Source organism: Streptopelia decaocto (genome assembly GCF_964273445.1).
Source record: "Streptopelia decaocto genome assembly, chromosome: 21".
NCBI classification, from domain to species: Eukaryota; Metazoa; Chordata; class Aves; order Columbiformes; family Columbidae; genus Streptopelia; species Streptopelia decaocto.
Genome location: NC_138676.1, coordinates 2,714,857 through 2,732,650, shown reverse-complemented (window position 1 = coordinate 2,732,650; position 17,794 = coordinate 2,714,857). Strand labels below are relative to the sequence as shown.

General features: G+C 49.6%; 1 protein-coding gene across 1 annotated transcript in view; it reads left to right on the top strand.

The window, feature by feature from the left end:
• The window catches only part of ARHGAP32 (Rho GTPase activating protein 32), a 104,956-nt gene extending 87,901 nt beyond the window's left edge, over window positions 1-17,055 (top strand). The window contains exons 13-23 of the mRNA XM_082070513.1: window positions 315-417; window positions 2,677-2,821; window positions 3,361-3,443; window positions 3,853-3,960; window positions 4,377-4,522; window positions 5,715-5,916; window positions 6,674-6,819; window positions 7,645-7,719; window positions 8,305-9,159; window positions 9,815-10,677; window positions 11,245-17,055. Coding sequence (XP_081926639.1) covers window positions 315-417; window positions 2,677-2,821; window positions 3,361-3,443; window positions 3,853-3,960; window positions 4,377-4,522; window positions 5,715-5,916; window positions 6,674-6,819; window positions 7,645-7,719; window positions 8,305-9,159; window positions 9,815-10,677; window positions 11,245-13,491 — 4,973 coding nt within the window. The 3' untranslated portion in view covers window positions 13,492-17,055. The remainder of the gene's footprint in view (window positions 1-314; window positions 418-2,676; window positions 2,822-3,360; window positions 3,444-3,852; window positions 3,961-4,376; window positions 4,523-5,714; window positions 5,917-6,673; window positions 6,820-7,644; window positions 7,720-8,304; window positions 9,160-9,814; window positions 10,678-11,244) is intronic.
• Window positions 17,056-17,794: the final 739 nt, after the last annotated feature.

The window sequence follows — 17,794 nt, the reverse complement described above, 5'->3', positions numbered from 1 at the left end:
TTGCTTAATTTTATAGCTCTTCTACAATGGAATTTAACAGCACAGTTTGTGTGGGAGTTGTGATGGGATCTGCGCTGCCTCTGCTTGACCAGAACTGATGTTTTTCACCCTGATTCATATCCTGGCATTTCTTGAAAGCAGAGAACACCTCTGACCAGTTTCTGCACCAACTCCTCAAGTTAAATTTCTTATAAGCTTTCTCCTCTAAGGAAGAACTAAAGCAGCTGGGCTTAGCTTATGGCATCTGACAAGACCACAGCCTGAACTAGGATTTTAATAACATCCTGAACTAACCAACAACACTTGTTCTTTAGTCCCCCAGGTTCTCAAGAGCTGTACTGAATTCATTGAGAAACATGGCATTGTGGATGGGATATATCGTCTGTCGGGGATCGCGTCCAACATCCAGAAACTACGGTAAGTACAGACCTGGGGGTATGGGGAGACTGTATTGGGGTGCGCTGGGATCCTGGTGTCCCCGTGCTGGCACAATTCATTCCTGCTTCTCCTTGCTACCGGAGCAGCTCATCTTGCTGCTTTGGACTCCTGGCATTTTAGCAATTAATTGGGAACACGCAAGGAGTACTTGTGTAATTGATGGCGGGTGGCATTGCCGGGCTGTGCAGGGGAAGGCGAGGTGTTTGTCCTCCCCATTTAGGAGCTCTTCTCATCACAGTAAATGGTCTTTGCCCTTTTGTGAGGCTGGTTTCCCTCCCATCGTTTTGTATGCGCTTTTCTATTGCGTAGGGACTGGGAGAACCTAGCGGGCTGTGACTAATTCCCGTGGTGATCCTGCCCCAGCCTCAGCGAGGGGTGATTTCCATGTGAAGGATTTCCCTTGGCCCGGCTCTTCCCGAGTCCAGTGGGCAGGTTCGAGCAGTGCAGTTTCTGTACAAACCCTCACAGGGATGGGTTTATTCTGGTTCAGCTGAATCCTGTGTCTCACCATAGCGAGCTGCATTTCAAAAACCCGCTCCCGAGGATTTGATACGCAGGCTCCAAAGACTCTGACCATAGCGGTTGTCCACAGGAGTCTTGGCTGAATAAAATGCTTGCCCTTGTTACGTACCTTTAATTCCCCATTTTGACTTGTGCTGGACCATCTTTCAAATCGCTGCCTTAGTCTGTTTTTTCCCCTTGTGTTGCCAAGACCATTTTCTCCTGCGTTGTTTTCCAAAGATGCTTTAAAAATGGTTTTCTAAAACTTGAATGGCATAATTCCCTGGTATAGTACAGAGAATAAAGTGACAGCCTGTTTTTTCCGTTTTCTGAGATGCTCCAAACACAAAAGGCAGGGAGTACATGGCATGGCTTGTAAACATTGTCCCTGTTGTTCATCTAAATCACTACAGATTTTCATAAGTGTTTGATTAATGTAGGACACGTTGCATTGCTGCAGTTTCCAGCTACATAAACAGATCATTAGGCTTATTCCAAAGCTAGAGCTGCTGTATCTTTACAAATGAGTCACCGTTCTTAAGTTTCACACAGAAGAATTGGATCTCCCAGATTTAAAGGGCTTTTTGGTTGAAGAGAAAGTCAGAGAATTTATTCCACATGGGGGATTTACTCCGGGACAGAGGTTTGCCCTTTAGTACTGCATTAGCCGCCTTATTTGTCTGGTAGGCAGAGCAGAGCGAGTGTTGAGTTGGATGAGTATCCCTGAATTCTGGCTCTGGCTTTTTTTGAGAGCCCGTGAAGTTGTATTCTCCTAACAAAATCTTCCTTTGGGGTCGAAAGAAATAACGTGTAGTCATCAAAACAGCAATGCCGAGAGAAGAGGGGCTGAGCGTCGGGGGTTCCCTTTCACTGCTCCGTGTTTTCCTGCTGCAGGGGTAGGTCTCTGTCGCAGCGGGAGATTTATTTCTAGGGAAAATATACTGGAGTAGGGCAGGATATGGCCGGGGAATCTCAGCCAAGGCTGAGTTTATTTGTACAGGCTGGGTTGGTGGTTGTTTTCCCTTCTGCGCTCTCTCTTCTGCGGAGCCAAGTGTAGCAAATAAGTTTCTCTCCCAGATATGAGTAAGTGATGAGTCAGAACGTGCCCGTGGAAGAGGAGTGTACTGAACACTGGGGATCGTGGCTACGGACACCCATCGGTTGGGGAGAACCTTGATTTCCTCCTGTGCTGTCTGTGAGACGAGACCTGGGCTGGACTGTTCATGTCTGAAGAAGCGGAGACCTATTCTGCCCCCAGGCTGGCGTACGCTAGAAATGGTTTCCTCACAAAGCCTTTGGGTTTATGAGGAGGAAGGAGCTCCTTCCTCATCTTCCAAGGGAGCGAGCCAGCCCTTGGCCTTCTAAGCTCAGCTTGTATTTCATAAATGTTGGCGATTTTGTTTTTTAGTCTCTCCCAGTCACAGCCCCTGGGAGTTAAATATACAGGTTGTGTCCATGGTCTTAGAAAACATTCTCTGGAGACTCTGTTAGAGGAAAAGGGATTGCAGACTAGTTGTAAAACTGATTTTAAAAACCTTATTAGAAGCATATAAAAGTCTCACTTTGGAAAAATCGAGTCTAGCAGCACCACAGCCATAGGTCAGGTGGCTTTGGTGACTTAGTATTTTTTTCCTGTAAATCAGGAAACTCGTTTTTCCTTACTGTAATTTGTGCTGGATTTTATTTTCATTCCTCCTTTTCAAACCCCTTTGCTCATTTTTCTCTTCGTGTTTCCAGGCACGAGTTTGACTCGGAGCAGATTCCTGACCTGACAAAGGATATTTACATCCAGGACATCCACTGCGTGGGCTCCCTCTGCAAACTCTATTTCCGCGAGCTCCCCAACCCTCTGCTCACCTACCAACTCTACGAGAAGTTCTCCGTAAGTACAAGGCGATGCCTTTCGCTTTCCCGTTCAGCGTGACTTCATCTGCACAGGCTAAACAGAGAATCCTGAAAAGGATCCAGCAACAAGCTGAACTTGTCTTCCACACACTTTTCTTTGTCTTATTTCTGCTTAATTTGGGGTTTTTTCATTCCCCTTCAGGTTTTTGTCCCCCGTATTGATTTTAGTTTTGGGCCCCCAGTAGAAGGTTACTGGGGCACTAATGGTGCTTTGCAAGAATTCCCCCATTGTTTGCTGTTCCCCAATGATTCCTCAAACAGGAATGGGATTAGAAGCAAATGCTACTTGGATCTACACCCGCTACAAAAAATTGCTTTGTAAAATTAAGACATAAAGTGGCCCAGATCTTGATTTACTTGGCCTTTCTCACATTATGATGGACGCCTCTCCAAAGGTAGAGAGAGCGACAAAATCCACCCCGCTACTGAAAAACGGTACATTTGCCACGTGGTTCAAGATGCTGTGGCAGGTATTAAGTTTTATTTGCAGTTCAATCCCCTCCTGCCTTGTTCCAGGACGCTGTTTCTGCTGCTACCGATGAGGAGCGGTTGGTGAAGATCCACGATGTCATCCAGCAGCTGCCGCCTCCTCACTACAGGTGGGCACAACCTTTACTATTTTCTTATTGCTGGCATTGCAGGAGCGAAACAATACAATTCCCATTTTCCCTCTCGAGATAGCCACACTGTACCTCTGTATATCAAAATGGTTGATGGTTAGATGTACTGGTGGCATTTAGATTATTCCCGTCCACCTCGGTGGTTGCTGGGTCCAGCCCTTGGACTGAGATATCTGTTCCTTGAGCCAGGAGAAAACCCTCTCACCGCGCCCCAGTGTAATTATTTGCTAAAGACAACTTTACTATCAGGCTTAGAGTACATAGTTCAACGTTTTTTGTTCTGTGAGCTGTCACACCAAACTGAAGTAATGAACTGCGGTTTGTTTTGTAAATTGAAGCATGGCTTTGCTCATTGGTGCTGAACATTTGCCTATCTCCTGCTTTCCAGGACGCTGGAGTTCCTAATGAGACACTTAGCTCGTCTAGCTGATTACTGCTCCATCACAAATATGCACACGAAGAATTTAGCAATCGTTTGGGCTCCAAACCTCTTAAGGTACCTTTTGTCCTCCCTACCCCCATTTAAATACAAGGTAGATTTTTTTTATTTATAGCAAACTGATACCTGTTGTGCAGAAAATATAACTTCCAGCAGTTGAGAAGGATCTTCCTGCCTTCCATCCAATGTGTTCTTCTCCTCCCGTGAAGTTTCTGATGGGAAGTTATGCCGAGCAGGGGCTTTTCTAGATTATAATTTCCCCCTCTCCTGATCAGATGAGACTAATGTGTCCTTGACCATCCAGGAAAGTGTGTTCAGTGGCATCACTGATTTCCCAGTGCATAAGTCTCTAGAGTCTAATTTGACAGCTTTTGGCTGTAAAAATTCAGACTTATGGAGGCCAGGAAGCAACCCTACCCAAATGGAGAACATCTTCCCGTGTTCCCGTTTCGTTTCATCTGCCTTTTCTTCAGATCAAAGCAGATCGAGTCTGCCTGCTTCAGCGGAACAGCCGCCTTCATGGAGGTGCGGATCCAGTCGGTGGTGGTGGAGTTCATCCTGAACCACGTGGACGTCCTCTTCAGCTCCAAACTCAGCTCGGTCATACGTGATGGAGCAGGTGAGCGTCTTCCTCCACCACCTCTACCTTGAGCAGAAAAGGTAGCAGACCTTTAATGAGTATCTGAGCCTCTCATAGGACATCTTAAATATGGTTTTAGTATAACTGAGAGGACAGATTTCCAGGGTGATGATGTTAGAACCTCTTGAGTAACTGCTAAGACCATAAGTATATTTTTTCCAATGAAAACGAGTGGAGTTACACCACGAAGAACGTTTACTCTGTTAGATCAACAAACGTGGATACCACAAGCTATTATTACTTCTAAGCAGCATTAAGTGGTACCATCTGCTTCAATAACCTGCCCTTCCTATGAAACGTGCAAAGTCCATGCAGTTACCAGCACCTGTGGGGTGCAAATAGCTGTTTTTTCCACTATATTTGCAGTTCCCCACTTTTAAGCAAGCCCTACCTCTACTTAATAGCTGAGTTGCTCTAAGTCCAGCTTGTGTTCCTACTGGAAGGCAATTTGAAGTCAATAGGAGCCAGGGGTTAGCTTGGCTGAACAGTAATAGCCCACAGCAGGCTGAGCTCTGCCAGGGGAAGATAAGCACACTAAGAATCCCAGCCAAATTATTATCCAGGCTTAGAACGGCCTATGTAAATTCAGCTAATTGTTTAATGACTCGGTCACTCGCATTCGGTGTGCTCTGACACGGAAGTGGTGGGGAGAAGGGTCAGGCTGTTTCACAGCGTATCAGCGTCTCTTCGGTGCTTCCAAGAGCCTGGTGTTAAGCGCGGATTTCTCCCCGTACCTGCCCGTAAGAGGTGCAAATGGTGTTCCCAAGCCTGCTTTAGTCTGTAGCAGTTTCAGTCGCATGTAGCATTTGCTGTTGCACCGAGAGGTGGAACCTGGAAGTGACTGAAGCTGAGCTTTATCGGAAGAAAAACCATCACTTTTGTGACAGAATTTTGCATACCGATGAACCTAAAGTAAAGTATGTCAGTGGAGGTTTCTAAGCTACCTGCTTCCCTCTGCTTTTTTTCTTTCTAAAACACACTAAGCTGCTCTAATAATAGAGAACTTTTTTTGTCATACATACCTCCGACAAAATGGTTGTTGTGACCACGTCTTTCAGTGGCTGGGATGACAAAGATTGCGGAAAACACAGCACCTCCCTAGACACACAGACCCGGAGCTGTGATCCCAGTCCCGCTGTTTTCTCATTCTCCCTGTGCGTTTCCCTTCCAGGGCACAGCTCTTTGTCCCGGCCCAAGTCGCTGCTGGTGTCCTCTCCTTCCACCAAGCTGCTGACGCTGGAGGAGGCGCAGGCGCGGACTCAGGCCCAGATCAACTCTCCTATCGTGGCAGACAGCAAATACATCGAAGTGGGAGAAGGTCCTGCAGCTCTACAGGGGAAATTCCACACAGTCATAGACTTTCCATCTGAAAGGTACAGACGAGTTTCCTTTCCAGCATCCGGCAGAAATTTTATTTTAATTATTACTACAGCAAAAACTTGCTGATATTCACTTAGACTGGTCGTACATGAAGTTTTCTTGCCAGTTTTCCACCTGCTTTGGACAATCTGAGGACTCGGCTTAACTGAGCTGTGTGATAGACTTAGTTCAGCCGCAGAGCTTCTGCGCCACTCCCTGCTTTTTAGCAGGGTGATCATTAAATGTGTAAAGCCGTGTTGTATGTGATGCATATGCACTAGTCATGCACACAGATGTGTCAACAGAGCGAACACCTGGAAACATTGGGGTTTTCCAGATTTCAGGACTAATTGCCTGTAACAAATCCAGGTTCCCCTCGAGGTGCCATCAAGTCTGTCCAGTTGCTCCACTAGAAATTAAGTATGACAGTGGGAGGAGGCGGATGTGATTTACAGCACGAGAGAGAGATGGTTTTGAATACGCTTTACAGAGAACTGGTGCATCTGCCAGCTAAATGAAAGCCACCCCTTAGCTCCTGCACTGTACACGTATGGAGCCTTTGCTCACCTGCGCGCCATAGTTTGGTGGGATTTACCCACCAAGACTTTAAGGCCGAACCATAAGAACAAAAACATCATCACCTAGTTAAAAGAGACCGAGTTTCTAAGCTTTATTTCAGCAGAAACCAGGTAGTGCTAATAGCAAATAACCATTGGCAGGAATTAAACGCAGTTTTCCCCTCCAACAGTTTGCTCTGTTCTCTCACTCCAGAAAAAGGCCGCCCAGCAAGATGAAGAAATCGCCGGTTGGCAGCTGGCGTTCCTTCTTCAACCTGGGCAAGTCGTCATCCGTGTCCAAACGCAAACTGCAGCGCAACCCCAGCGAGCCCTCGGAGATGAAAGCCATAGCCCTGGCCGGTAAGGGTGCAAACCCAACTTCCAAAATCCTGGGCTTTCCGGCAATGCCGAATTCACATTTTCAGTGTGATTTTATCTCCTTCTAGCGTTCAATCCGTGTATAACACCTTCCATTAACATATCTTTCCTAAATTGATCTTGCATTAGCTTGGAATAATTCCTTCTGATGCATTGGTGTGCTCTCAAAAGGCACACAATTAAACTAAACCAGGTAAAGGTGCTATTGCACAAACACATTCACCCCACCAGCTGTACCACTCTAACTGGAGAAGGCACCCAACAACCTTTTATAGCTGCATTGTGGTCCCTTCCAACCTGGGATTCTTTGTATATATAGACTCTGAATTCTCAGCCGTTTCCATATATTGTTTGCTGTCTCTTTCCAGATTTAAAAATAGCAACAATATGCTTTTGTGGTAAAACACCACAAATCCCCAAACATGGCCCAGTGAGGACTTTTATCCCATCTTCTCCCTGGTTCCATTTTTAAATTATAACCCTCAGAGTCTCCAGTATAATAAACACATTATATGACTGTCCTTAAAGACTGTCTGAAAGGGGCCGCTGCAGGGCCATGTGCAGCAGGACTACATCTGCCTTAGACAAGAAAGATTTTGAACAGTGGAATGGGATAAACGTTTCTCTAAAGGCTTTGGAGTAAAGACAAAACCAAGAGAAACCCAACCTCCAAACAAAGAGGCAGAACTGTGACTCCCAGGCCACTGGTACTGTTGCTAGAAACCCATTTGTTTCTTCCTGCCACCATAGCCACATATAAGCTATTGTTATAATTCAGCTTCTCACTGTCTCGCTGTGTTTCCTTAGGTGGACGAGGAGACAGCGGGACCCTTCGCTCGGCCAAAAGTGAAGAATCGCTCACCTCTCTGCATGCGGTTGATGGTAAGACAAGATCGTACCTGCCTTTTAATGTGTGTGAATTAAAAGATGCGCTCTGACATTACTGACTGCAAATAGTGAACAGGGCAGATTTTCTACCCATCCAGTAAAAGCTGGACTTGGTAATTAGTGAAGCAGCTTACCGCTGCCCAACACGTACGGCTATCACAGAGCAATGTTCTTCAGGTCTTTGTTTTCCTTCTGAGGTGAAAAAGGCAAACCTCTTGCTTTTGTATAGCCAGCACTGCTTACATTTTTGCCTTGCCACCTCCCCTTTTTGTTCTCAGGTGGAAAAGATGGCATCAGGAAGGAAGATGCTTTCTAAGAAAGCCTTAGCTCTACAGCACACTTATGCTAGCTTTGCTTGCACAAACAACTTAGTTTCAGACTAGATCAGACGTGACAACTGCTGTAAAAGAGTTTGAGCAAATGTAATAAGCAGTTGCTGCTAACTATAGCACTTTCACATTAGAGTTCACCAGGTGAGCATCTCACACACAGCCTTGAGACTGCTTTAAAAACACAAACCCATCGCCTCCTGGGCAGTACGGTTTTGAGACTAACCCTTGTGTATCTGTTCATTCCCAGGTGAATCGAAACTGTTTCGACCCAGAAGACCCAGGTCCAGTAGTGACGCGCTGTCCGCCTCCTTCAACGGAGAGCTCTTAGGAAACATGAATCGCTGCAACTCTTACGACAACCTGCCCCACGACGACAGCGACGGGGACGAGGGGCTCATCCATGTTCCTGCCCTGATTTCTCCTCGATCTGCCGAAGACGTCGACCTGAGCCCCCCAGACATCGGAGTCGCCAGCCTGGATTTTGACCCAATGTCTTTCCAGTGCAGCCCACCCCAAGCAGAGTCCGAGTGCCTGGACAGCAGCACCTCCCTGCTGGAATCAGTCGGCATTAATAAGGAGAAGCCGAGCCTGCTAAAGAAGGATTTAGAATCAGGCAGCCAGTCCCAGACACCAGGCAGTGCCACGAGCTCTGAGCCAGTCTCCCCTTTCCAAGAGAAGATGAGTCCCTTCTTTACTCTGGACCTGAGCCCCACAGAAGAGACAGCCTGCAAACCTCACACCTTCTCGCCCAAGGTGGGCCGAAAGCCCCTCAAATCCCCGCCGCTGCCCACGTCAGAACCCGCCTCCTTCGCGCTGCCCAGCCGCCTGTCAGAATCAATCGGAGGAGCGTCCATCACAGCCAGAAACTCCTCTGCTTCCAGCTGGAGCAAAGGGCTCGGCATCGCCGAAATCACAAACAGGTCCCCAACCCAGATGTCCTTGCCCCTGAAAAACAGTGACACAGGAGCAGGGGAAGGAGCCCACCAGGAGCTCCAGCACGCCCAGCTGGTGGCTGCTGGCAAGGCAGAGGTGCCAGAAGAAGGGGAGAGACCAATATCGAGCAGTCAGAATAAGACTGTACCCACTGGACACACACAGCCAGGTACAGTGCATTTTCCTCCATTCTTTCTTTAAGTTCCAAAGGGGACCTGCTCTCAGAAACGTCCTCCTCTGCGTGCCTTTTAGGAGAGGGGATTGCCCGTCGGTTCTGATCACAAGTGTCTTGCAGGGCTGTGCAGATCAGTAAGGTCTTAACCTCTGCCTTCTCCCTACATCACACAGATCGCAGATAAGTTTCCATAATCCTTTGAATACCGCTTTTTTGTTCCCCCATCCTGTCATATGTGAAAATCTGTAGCATGTCCTTCTAAACCATTTCAGCCAATAGACCATCTAAGACTTTTCATTTTTAAATTAAAAATCTGCCAACGCTTGAAGAAAGGACCTTTTCATCTAAAACCTTATGATCAAAATTGCGTAAGGGTATCTCATTCTCTTCTACCTACTTCCTACCTCTCTAGAAATGCAAGAGGAGCCTTTAGACAATCTCTTGTGTTTTTTTTCCTTCTCGTGATCAACTGCTGTGCTGTTGAGCAGCGTTTGCATGTGAGACAAAGATAAAGTGTTTCACATCGGAAGGAATTGCCACTGTGAAAGCATGGAAAGCATCTATTTTTCTATAATAGTCGTTAAGGTTAGGTCACTCTCCTTACTGGGTAACGTACAATCACTCTCTCTCTCAATTTTCCCCCCATTAGGAGCAGTTGCCCTCGACTCCCCCCAGGATCCTGTTCCCGTCAGTTCTGTGTCTCTTATCCCTCCTCCTCCTCCGAAAAACGCGGCGCGCATGCTAGCCCTAGCGTTAGCCGAGTCCGCGCAGCAAGCGTCCGCCCAGTCCCAGAAAAGGCCAGGAGATGCTCATTCTGAAAGCACAAATTACGGAGAGACGGAAGCTGGCACAGCTCTAGAAAAGCTCCATCTCTCTGCCGGTGCTCCGGACAAGCTCCACCCGTACACCAGTCTGCCCGAGAACCGACTTCACTTCCAGACTGGGGCACCAGTAGAGCAGGATGGCCAAGGCAGCGGCGCACCCGGGGAGCAGAACCACCCGCCGGGGGCACCTGGGAACCGGGACCCAGGGGACGTGGCCGGGAGCAGAGATGGGGAGCAGGAGCAGTCCGGCTTCCATCCCGGTAAACTGGGGGACAAAGATCACGTCCCCTCCCACGCTGGGGACTGGGAGCACAAACCCCACCATGCTCCAGCTGCACTGCCTGACTGGGAAGCGCCCACACCAGACCTGGCTGTAGATAAGCCCCAAATCCATCCCTGCACCTCTGGGGACAAGCAGCACCTTCCTGCCTGCACAGCCGATGACAAACTTCAGTCCTCTCCTGTTGCAGCCACCGGGGAGAAAAGCGCCTCGGCTCCGATGCCGTATTTAACAACTATCCAAACAGCGACTGAGCCCAGCCGCGGGCCGGTGGCTCTGGCAGACGTCCCTGTCACAGCCGCACCGCGCACGGCCAGCCAGCCCGCCCCGGCACACAGGCAGGACCACCAGTCCGCAACGGGACAAGTGCCAGCGGCCTCAGCAAAAGCACCAAGTAGTTCCAATCAGGTACGTGGATGTGTCCTCCCGGCCTTGCGTGTTTTTGCAAGCACAGTGTCCATGCACGGCTTGTATCCCAATATACCTCAGTTTTAAGGAGAAAGAGCATCTGCTGGGGGTGTCTGATGCAGGGAATGCCAGTTTAAAAGTGCCAGAAACAAGGAAGAGTTTTTGCATCCTCTCTTCTGGGGGGCTGACAAAACCCTCTTCCAACATCGTCTCTGGGAAAGCAGGTCAGATTCCACGTGTGAGTGTTAGTTGTGGAAATGTCCGCTCAGAAATCCAGATTGCTGCCCTTGAACCATGCCCACCTGCAGCCTGTCTTGGGCACCACAGGCACATTTCAGGCAGGGATTTCTGCTTCATCAGCTCCTCAGGAGTTGAAATCCAGGTACACTTTCATTAGGACGAGTATAATACATTGATGAGCAGACCACCTAAGAGAGCACTCCTAACAAAATCTCCACAGCACAGAATAACCAACTTACATTGAACTAATCTGTACAAGCATCTGTGAGATTTTAACTACAGATTTGGGGTGCTTGCTTGTAACTTCTACCTGTTTCTTCCCTATAGGTATGGGGCACAACTGCACCCGAAAAGCCACCTGAGCCCACGCCTGTTTTCGTCTCCGAAAACAGTTTGACCGCCCGCTGCTCTTCTTCCGTGCCCACGGGCCACCAGAGCCACCTGGAGAAACCTCGGGAGAGCACCAGGGCTCCCCCGCTGCACCTGCGCTCCGAGTCCGTCCCCACTCACTCCTCCTACAGCTTCACGCCTCCCGTGCCGCCCGTGAGAACGCTGGAGAGCAAAATCGCCGCCGCCATGCACTCCAGCAACGCGGACGCCATCAACAACTCCAATTATCAGGCCTTCCTGTCCTCGTCCATGCTGGCCTCCTCCGTGGAGGAAGCGCTGCTGCCGCCACCGCCTCCACCACCCAAGCACGCGTCCCTGCAGCCCGTGTACGTGCCGCATCCCAAACCCGAGAGCATCCCCGAGCCCTCTGGTCCGGACACCTACCTGCACCACAAGCCGACCTCCATCCATCAGTACAGACCCGAGAGCGTTCCTCCTCACCTCTCCTACCACAGCAAACCCGACCCACACCCAGCCTACCCGCCTCGCTCGGAGACACCCGCGGCCGCCCGCTACAACACCTACGTGAACCAAGGCAAGAGCACCCCAGCTCTGCACTCCAAACCTCGCAGCCGGACGGAGTTCGTGTCCTCCGTGAGCCCCACGGGTCTGCGCAACGCCAGCTACGCCGAGGACGCTCCTCCGTACCCCACTATCCGCAGGGTTCAGTCGCTGCACGTCCCCACCCCTGCCGCCACAGCCATCCGCTCCGTCCCCATTTCGCGGACCGAGGTGCCTCCGGACGACGAGCCGGTGTACTGCCCGCGGCCGCTGTATCAGTACAAGCCATATCAGCCCCACTCTGACTACCACGTCACTCAGCTGCAGCCTTATTTTGAGAACGGGCGGGTGCATTACCGGTACAGTCCTTACTCCAGCTCTTCCAGCTCCTCTTACTACACCACAGCCGATGGGAGCTTTTATGATCTGGATCCCTATAGCACAGTGCGGGTCAGACCTTTCCACCCCCTGCCCAGCCGAGACTTTGCGTCCTATGCGTCCCGGCTGCAAAGCAAAGGTCTGTACCGCTATCCCAGCCTGTCTGCCTACCCTCGGGGAGGGCTCATCGGCCACCTGGCAGGCAAGGAGCACAGCTTCATCAGCAGAGACGTGCCTCCCGCGCCGGACATCAAGCACATGTACATGTCGTGGGACCTGGAGGACATGGAGAAGTACCGCATGCAGTCCATCCGGCGGGAGAGCCGCACACGCCAGAAGGCGAAAGGGCCGGTGATGTCCCAGTACGACAATGTGGCCCCGGTGCTGCAGGAGGAACTGGGGGGACTGGACGTGATTCACTTGCGCAGCAAATCGGATCCTGGGAAAACTGGTCTCCTCACCGTGGCAGAAGGGAAGGAGGGGAGGTACCCGGCCAAAGCGGCTACACCCGAGGGGGATGAACGTTACTACATGCAGCACCCCGAGCCGGAGCCGGACAGAAGCCACTACCACGGAGGAGCCTACGGGAACGGGCAGGCGGAGAAGCCGTCCCTTCCCCAAAAACAGAGCAGTGTCCGCAACAGGAAGGGGCACGAGCCGGGCTGCAACGCCAGCGAGCACCGGACGCACTTGCAGCAAGACGCGAGCCACAGGCAGCCTTCCGAACCCAAAAACGGGCCCCCTTACCCCGAGTACAGACCCAAAGGTGGTCCTGAGCCCCCCGAGCCCATCGGTTACCAGCACTCAGGTGGGAAGTACATCCCGGCGAACCAGGAGACCCTGAGACTGAACCACAAGGAGGTGAGGTTGGCGGAGGAGAGGCCGGATTTGGAGAGGTCTCGAGCCAGACCGACCCTGTCCACAGAGAAACACTCCAGAGACTGCTATAAAGAAGAGGAACACGCCGCCTCCCCCATGGCACCGCCGCCCAAACCCGAACGGAGCCACAGCCTCCGAATGCAGCACCCCGAAAGCACGGAGAGGGACTCTGCCCTCCTGTACCCCTACCAAACCCTGGGGAAACGCCAAAGCGCTATGACTGTGGTGTCCCAGTACGATAATCTGGAGGATTACCATACCATGCCTCAGCACCAAAGAGGGGGCTACGTGGGAGGAGGGGGGTTTGTGCCCCCCGGTTTTACCCACGTGCACAGTAGAACTTACGCCACGGCCCTCGGCCAGGGAGCCTTCCTGCCGAGCGAGCTGTGTTTGCAGAGGCCTGAGACAGAGGTGCACGTCGAGTGAGCTGTGGGGAACGCAGGGATAGAGTCTAAGCAGCCTCTGCTGGACAGTGGACTGTTTTATTTTTTCAGTGACAGAAAAAAAAAGAGAAAAATACCCCAATCTTGCCCCAATGAGCAAAGCAAACCCCACCCTCAGCCCCCCTCCCAGCCCACCGCTCACCGTTTTTACCTAGTAGAGATTTAGCTTTTTCACGTAGTTTTGAGACAACTGGAACGGCAGGGCAGGCTCTTGGCACACAGGCCGGGTAGAGCCCAAAGAGATGCTGTTGGGGCAGGGAGGGAAGGAAAAACCTTCCTGGGATTCGACGTTGGCGTTTACCAGCGCTTCTCACTGCACCTCGTGGTCCCGTGCACGTGGGACTGTGCATGCTGCTGCTCACCCGCCTGTCGTACACGTATTGTCAGCCAGCTATGGAAGCCAAGTAGGGCAGGTTTGCATTTCTCATCACAGAAGTACACCAAACCACACACGCACAGTTGGGAACAGCACAGCATTTCATGGCAACTCCTCTTTGCTGCTATCACAGTCCAGGCAATTTAATACCATGTTGTGGCTGGCCAGACAGTATCATCTCTTTACAAAAATATTGCTTTCAAAATATTAAAAAAAAAATCTCTAAAGCATTATGCCCAGCTTGTAAACTGAAGCCCAACTTCCAGGCTGGGAACGACTGTGTAAGTGCTGAGTTACCTGCATGAGCAGCTATTTGCCCTGGGCCGCATCCTGCCGCTCTTAGATCGGGGAAAGCTCTGACCTTAAACCAAAGGTCTGCAGGACACAGTGCTGTAGCCTTTGGATTCTGCATCGGCAAGGGGATCCCCCCGAGGTGGCGGCGCAGGCGGAGCAGGTACGTGCTGTCTGCGCGTTGTGAGGTCGTGCCGCCTCCCGTAGCGCAGTGTAGCTCACCCCAGTATTCGGGCAGCCGGAGGGACAGAAGGCCAGTGCACTCTCTAGAATACAAATAAAATGTTGTCCTAGGTCATTAAAAGCTTTCCGTATTGTCAAAGAAGCCAGGCAGCATTGCGCTTGCAGCCTTCCCAGGGCTTGCTACACCCCCCCGTTAAAAAGCACATCCATTTCAGTAGGCAGAGCTTGCAAGCAATACTTGAGATATAGGAGGTTTTTTAAATGTCCACTGATAAATTCCAAAGCCATTCCTGTCTTGTGCAGTTGAAGAACTTCTCTACCTGTTTGGAACCTCTCATGTTTTACTAAAGCCCTGGAGGTCGTGCAGTTGGCACACAGCTGTGGAAGGCAAAAGGAACTCCCATTTTTATTTTATTTTTTTTTTAACAAAAGTTTCACAGCTATTTCGGGGGCTTTTAAAGCATAAGGAAAACCTGCTTCTAGTAGCTAACCAGCCTTTAGCCGTTCGCTGCTTTTAATCTTGTAGCCTCCTCTGGAACTGTTTCGGTAACACTACCTTACGGTAGCGTTACACTATTTTATTGTGCAATGCTGTTGTTTTAAGCATTTTCTTTAGAAGAACTGTTCCTATATGTTACAGAAATAAATCTGGCAGTGAGAAAAGAGGAAAAAAAACCAGCGCAGTGATCCAGGTTACCGCGGTCTCCTTGAGAGTAATTACCAGGTAGAGGGCTTGGGTTTTTTGTGAGATAATATTTTTGCATGCAGTTGAAGCAGGGACAAGGTGTTTGGTTCAGGCTACTTGGGATTCAGGTAACAAGAGCTGGAGGTCAAAGCTCTCTCCACGAAAGCCTTAACTCCCTAGTCCTGCCCCTGCAGCAACGCTCCTAAACCTCCGCTTTAGCCTTATGTCAGCCAGGACTATCCTGCTCTGAGGGGGCTCCTGATAATTGTGAACGCCTCTCTGGATTTTCCTGCTCAAAGCCACTGTCTCCTTCTAGAGATCAAGTGCCATCCCTGGCCAACTCGTATTCCTTGAACGTTAGTGCTGCTCCTGCCTGAGCCTGGGCTCCTCAGCTCGCTGCGTCGGGTGATGCTGGAAGCTCTCAGAGAACCCAAACGTAATTTCTGTGCACCAGCGGTGAGCCACAAATACACAAATTTAAAAAATACACTAATTAAAAAGGTTAAGGCACTGGCTTTTCCCAAATGACAACACCGATGAGCACCTTTCTTGTTGGTGTTGCTGCTGCCTGCAGCTTAAGCACCTCCATGCGATTCTGCAGTCACCCCTGCATCCACCCCACACCAAGCCATACAGCGAGCTATGCAGTTCTGCTCTTGCACTGTGGTTAAGCTCATGGTCCTTAGAAAGTGTTTTACATCCTCGTTAATTCAAGATAAAGTTATATTTTTCAAAAAATCACAGCTGAGATGAAACAGGGCGTTACGTGTCAGGGCGAGGAGGGGAGGTTGCTCCAGTTGTCTCAATGCAGGTCAGTTCTTGGCGTCCTAGCAGAGAAATGGGAGAGAGCAAGGGGACGGCGAGGCAAATAATTCGCTGGATTGAAGTCCGGTTCTGCTCAGATTAAATAATTTATTGCCTAACCTTATCTCCAGCCAGATGACAAGCATCTGTGCTCTTAAATAATTCCCTTCTACTTGCCACAAGCTGCCTGCCTCTGAAACGGCCACTTGCTAAGTTTGCAGCCGCGTTTCTCCCCCGTGCATGCAGGAGTTAGTGTCCAACAGCATCCTCCAGCTCCGGATTTCCAGCTCCGCCTTGAGCGGAACATGCGACCCATAGGAGACCCTCCTTAAAACTTAGGTGAGTAACGAGGACCCGGCCCCTCTGAAGTCTTAAGTGAAGCATTAATTTCTTAAGAGTCTTATCAGGTGAAATATATATGCATATATGACAAACCACCCACAACTTTGTGCCTATGTCTTTCCAGAGAGCCTCATGTGATGCTCATCGTTTGAAGAGGGGGTCAGTAGGAATGCACAGCAGTAGTTAAGTAGCTACACAAAACCAACTTTAAAACGTCCTGTTCCTCTTTAACCCCAGAAAGGGACAGAACCTCACGTGCACTCTGCCATCCATCACAGCGACTGATGTGTTACGTGTTAGGAAACCTGGAGGAGAAATTCCTTTGATTGTTTTTGTTCAAGGCGGCTTTAGGCACGCAAGTGTTTTCCCAGAGCCTCGTGCTCCAGATCCCTGGCGTTGAAAGGCGTGGTCTGGTTAAAACCAACATCCAACCCAAAACCTGCGTGTGCCGAGTCTTGCCTGGTCCAGTTGTGGGGAGGGAAGAGGGGGAGAAAAGGGTTGTTTTGCAGTTCATTTTCCTGCTGTAAAAGACTTGATTTTTTTTGTTTCTTTTCCCTGAGCTGCATGAGAGAAACATCCCAGAAAGCCTTGGGTTACCTTTGGAGTTCCCCTTCACTTTAATTTATATAGTGTCTTTTTTTGTGAACTGGTGTAAAATGTATATGCCGACAAGCTCATGTATTTTTATGTAAATATTTTTTGTGGTTTCCCCACTTGCCATTCTCTGTAAATATTTAGAATTCTCATATTCTTCTCACCTTGTATGATGCAGATGTGGTTTTGTTCCTGTTTTTTATTTGTACTGTAATGCAACAATCCAGACTGAGGTGTCTTGTGGTATTAAACAAAAGCAACAGTCCCACTGAGCTCACACTCAGATGTACAACTTGACAGCATTAATCAAGCCAGGTTAAAAACTATTCCTGTGTGTTTGTGTGTATTTTTGCCACTGCTTCATTAATTATATTTTAAAAAAAAGGGAAAAAGGCCGTGCTTTGGAGGGTGCTGGCAGGCGTCTCTGAAGGCAATGGAGGAGGTGACTTTGTGGAGCAGGATTGCTCCCCTTAAGCCTGTGCCACTGCTTATCTGTCCAGTTACAGCTGCGACTGCTTCCTAACAAAAAATAAACCAGCCTGGGCTTTTTTAGTCTCCCTTTCTTCTCACCCAGCATGTCAGCCCAAGGAGAAAGAGCTTGGTATTTGCACAGAAGGCACAGGGCAGATTTAAGTCAGGACTAACAGATGGCACAGGCCACCTTGGCCCTTGGAGCTGGCCAGGAGGGATTCTAGGCAGCACAGTCTATTGTTCCTAGTTAATTAACAGCCAAAAGATGATTAAAGGAAGCTAGTTTCATATTTTCTTAACATTGTAAGAAGGGCATTCAGCAGGCTTTTCAACCAATGAATGTTTTGCTTTTTAGAAGCGCTGCCAGTAATAAAACCAACTTAACAGTCGTGTCCTGGCCCTTCGCCACGCTGAGCCCGTGGGGCACGATCTGCCGTGGGCATCGATCCGTCGGGCCTGTTTTGAGATGGGTCTTTTGAAATCTCCACCTAACCCACTCCTAAACCCTCGCTTTACCATCCAGGTTTGCTTCTTAACGTA